The following is a 3,579-nucleotide window of genomic DNA, read 5'->3' as shown; positions in this document are numbered from 1 at the left end:
TTACAAGAAAGTTATAACGAAAGACTTAAAAAACAAAGAACTCTAAAAGTTTCTCAAACAAAAACCCTAACGTCAACAGCAGCACCTGCGTGGAATAAATAGCCTTCATACAATACAGCAGCTGGGCCTTGGATCCACAAAATAGTTTTAACCCTAATAAAACTAATCTCCATAAATCAAGGAACTAATAATAATAATCATCCAAGACGTCCTTGAAACAGATCAGAATCCATCATTACCAAATAAAGCGCATAGGATCTTATCAGATCACATAACCATAAATAGTAATAGAAAAGAACGAACAGCTGCGAATGTCATGACATCGGCCTTGACATCAGGTAAAGGCCTGCATAAGGAAAGACTTCACAACAGCAGAATGCATGTCATGACACCAGTTTAGACAAGATAGAACCACAACTAGTTTTACCAAAAATTACAGCCAATCAACAACATCTACAAACTCCCCCTTTGGCAAATTTTTGGCTAAAACACTAATAGATGTAAACAGATATCAGAGCATACACAGCAGCCAACAACAGAAAAATAAATTCTGACAGCAACTTGATTAATCACCAGAAAACCAGAAAATATCTACTTATTCAACTGTTATAGAAACCACTTGTCATTGTCAGGGAGAACCAGAGAAGACCCAAAATAAAGAAAACCACAAAACAACCATGTCCAAAAAAACCAAAAGATCACCAAAACAACAGAACAACCATTACAACAAAACAACCACTACCACTACACTACCACTACCAATTACTCCCCCTTTTTAGCCACAAAAGGAGCCAAAACATATTCAGCTCAGCAGAGCTAATCATCAGACCCATCACTGTCTTCATCACTAGAGCCACCAGGATTGTCATCACTTGAGCTACTAGTCCATTCAGCAGCATCACTACTCCCACTCTCAGCACCCTCAGCCTCTTCCTCAGCTTCTTCCTCAGCCCTTTTGTCTTCATCCATATTGTCACCACCCTTTTCACCAGCAAGATCATCATCTGTAGACTGCTCAAGACTGTGGATGAGATTTTCAAGTTTCAGCTTCCTGTTGTCCAACTCTTGACAAGTCTCTTTTAGCTCAGCAATAAGAAGAGCTTTGTTCACAGATTTGCTAGGTTGTGATGTCCCAGCAGATGTCTTGTCATCAGACCTCTGCAGCAGCTTGTAGTGAAAAGACAAAGCACTCTCCCTCTTACATACAGAATCTTTACTTTTCAGAATTCCAGGGTGTTGCTTGAGGATTATTCCACATATCAGAGATGGGAAAGCAATGGGAAGCTTGGTAGCAGAGGTACCAACATGCCTCATAGTTTGATCAAATATGTAGGTCCCATAGTCAAATTTTGTCTTGGTTCCCACAGCATATATGAATCTTCCTAGGCCAACAGCAATGGTGGAAGTGTGATTGGTAGGCACCCAGTTAGCAGCACCAATTTTGTGCAGCAATGCATACCTGACATTAAGAGAACTAGCAGACAGTTTTCTCTTTATGGGCCACTTCTTAACCTTACCACCAGTGATTACCTTGCAAACCTCATTATCAGTCACTTCAAGCTCAGGTTGAGCCTCAGCATCTCTACCTAGATATAGGTTGATAACAGCAGGGGAAAAATCTATGCACTTTCTTCTAACATACACCTTATGAAAATCATCAATTGTTCCATCACCACAATCTTGAGACAAATTCACAATAAATTCCTTCACCAGCATTTCATAACACTTTGAAAAATGAGTAACAGTTTTAATCAAACCTGCAGCCTTGATGAGCTTCATGACCTCTTGACATTCCAGAGCATCATTTGCTAATTCTCTTTCCAGAGCCAGCCTTCTTTGATAGACAAACTTCCACTGGATAGCATTTGAAGCATAGTGCAAGTAAATGTTATCCAAAGGAACATCACGAACCTTTGTGGAGGACTTTGTGACAGCAATCTTCTTCTTGGATGGGATGTCAGGGACATCACTTAAGACATCATCTTCTGGGACAGAAACACTTCTTTCCTTCCTCTTCTTCACAGTAGCCTTGCTCCCCGTGGTTGAAGGTTCAGCAAGGACCTTCTTGACCTTCTTTATAGTGACCTTCTTTTGAGGAGTAACCTGAGGTTTGGAGAAATCTTGATCACAAGCCTGTTTGCCCTTACGAGTCTTGACTCTATGAGAGATGCTAGAGATGAGTTCATCATCAGCAATGTCAATAGAATCATCCAGATCATCCAGATTCACAACATCATGCACAGTAGGACCTTCATTAGGGGTTTCTTTAGAAGCAGCAACAGGAACCTCTTCAGCTTTCTCAGGCTCAAGAACTTCAGCATCTTTAGTACCAGATGTTTCAACATTAATAGCTTCAGATGTCTCAACTTCTTTGGCACCTGGGTTCTTCTCATCAGTGTTATCAACCGATGTCTCAACATCACCCTGATCTTTGCTAGCATCATCTTGACCATCTTGATCATCTTTGCTGTTCTCAGAGGCAGACATCTGGGCTAAAGGAACAGATATCCCATCAACCTTGTGCCCTTCATTCAAGATTCTTGTGACAATACCTGCGATCGCATTGTGAACATAAGCAGAACCCTCTCTACCTTGAACAGAAAAGGTTTCAGGAACAGATCCCCCAGTTGATTTTCTTGCATGCATCTTTCTTGGTGGATTACGAACAGTATCGATAGCAGGAACAGAGTTCAATGGCACAACATCCAGCACAACATCTTGATCACTCACAACATTTGGTGCCCTAGAACCTGATGCTGTTTCAGAGGTAGGAGAATATTTCTTTGAGGGAGAACTCTGAGACATGGTGAGAGAAAGTGGAAAGCTGGGTAAGGGATTGTGAATGCAGCAACACAGAGAGATAGCGTGAGTGTGGAGGAGAGGTTTTGGAGGAATGGAAACCGTTTGGGTAACTTGTAAAAGGGGGGGAAAATACACTTTAATGTGTAATGATATCAAAGATTTGGAGAGAGAAATATTGCTGGCCCCACACCCAATTAATTGCTATAATCCTTCACAAAGACAAATGCCTAGTTTGCTTCTTAGATTTTCAAATTGATTTGCATCCAAGGCTTTTGTGAAAATGTCAGCCAATTGAAGGTTTGTAGCAACATGTTCCAAGGCAATTATTTTATCTTCAACAAGATATCTAGTGTAATGATGTCTAATATCAATGTGCTTGGTCCTGCTATGCTGAATGGGATTCTTTGAAATGTTAATGGCACTTAAGTTGTCACAATATAATGTCATGACATCTTGTGTGACATTGTATTCTGTTAACATTTGTTTCATCCAAACAAGCTGAGAGCAACTACTTCCTGCTGCAATGTATTCTGCCTCTGCAGTGGACAAGGACACACAATTTTGTTTCTTGCTGAACCATGAAATAAGATTATTACCCAAGAAGAAACATCCTCCTGAAGTACTTTTTCTGTCATCAGCACTTCCAGCCCAATCTGCATCACAATATCCGGTGAGAATAGGTTCACACCCATGAGAGTAGAGCATTCCATATTCACAAGTACCATTCACATATTTTAGGATCCTCTTGACTTGGTTGATATGGCTGATCTTAGGATC

At 40.5% G+C, this 3,579-nt stretch overlaps 1 protein-coding gene across 1 annotated transcript; it reads right to left on the bottom strand.

Moving 5' to 3' along the window:
- Positions 1 to 816: 816 nt before the first annotated feature.
- On the bottom strand, positions 817 to 2,646 carry LOC131613784 (uncharacterized). Its single transcript, XM_058885425.1, has 2 exons — positions 1,966 to 2,646; positions 817 to 1,704 (listed from the first exon to the last, which is right to left on the bottom strand). Exons 1-2 carry the CDS (start codon positions 2,644 to 2,646, stop codon positions 817 to 819), a joined length of 1,569 nt encoding a protein of 522 aa, XP_058741408.1.
- Between the last annotated feature and the right edge of the window lie 933 nt (positions 2,647 to 3,579).

The sequence above is a fragment of the Vicia villosa genome, linkage group LG6 (assembly GCF_029867415.1).
Source record: "Vicia villosa cultivar HV-30 ecotype Madison, WI linkage group LG6, Vvil1.0, whole genome shotgun sequence".
NCBI classification, from domain to species: domain Eukaryota; kingdom Viridiplantae; phylum Streptophyta; class Magnoliopsida; order Fabales; family Fabaceae; genus Vicia; species Vicia villosa.
This window is presented reverse-complemented; position numbering and strand designations above follow the sequence as displayed.

Bases quoted from the DNA above. Each gene is read 5' to 3' on its own strand.
- LOC131613784 (XM_058885425.1), bottom strand. From the start codon at position 2,646: ATGCATGCAAGAAAATCAACTGGGGGATCTGTTCCTGAAACCTTTTCT. The intron at 1,705-1,965 runs GTCCCTGACATC...ATGCTGGTGAAG, and splicing joins AAGATGATGTCTTAAGTGAT to GAATTTATTGTGAATTTGTC.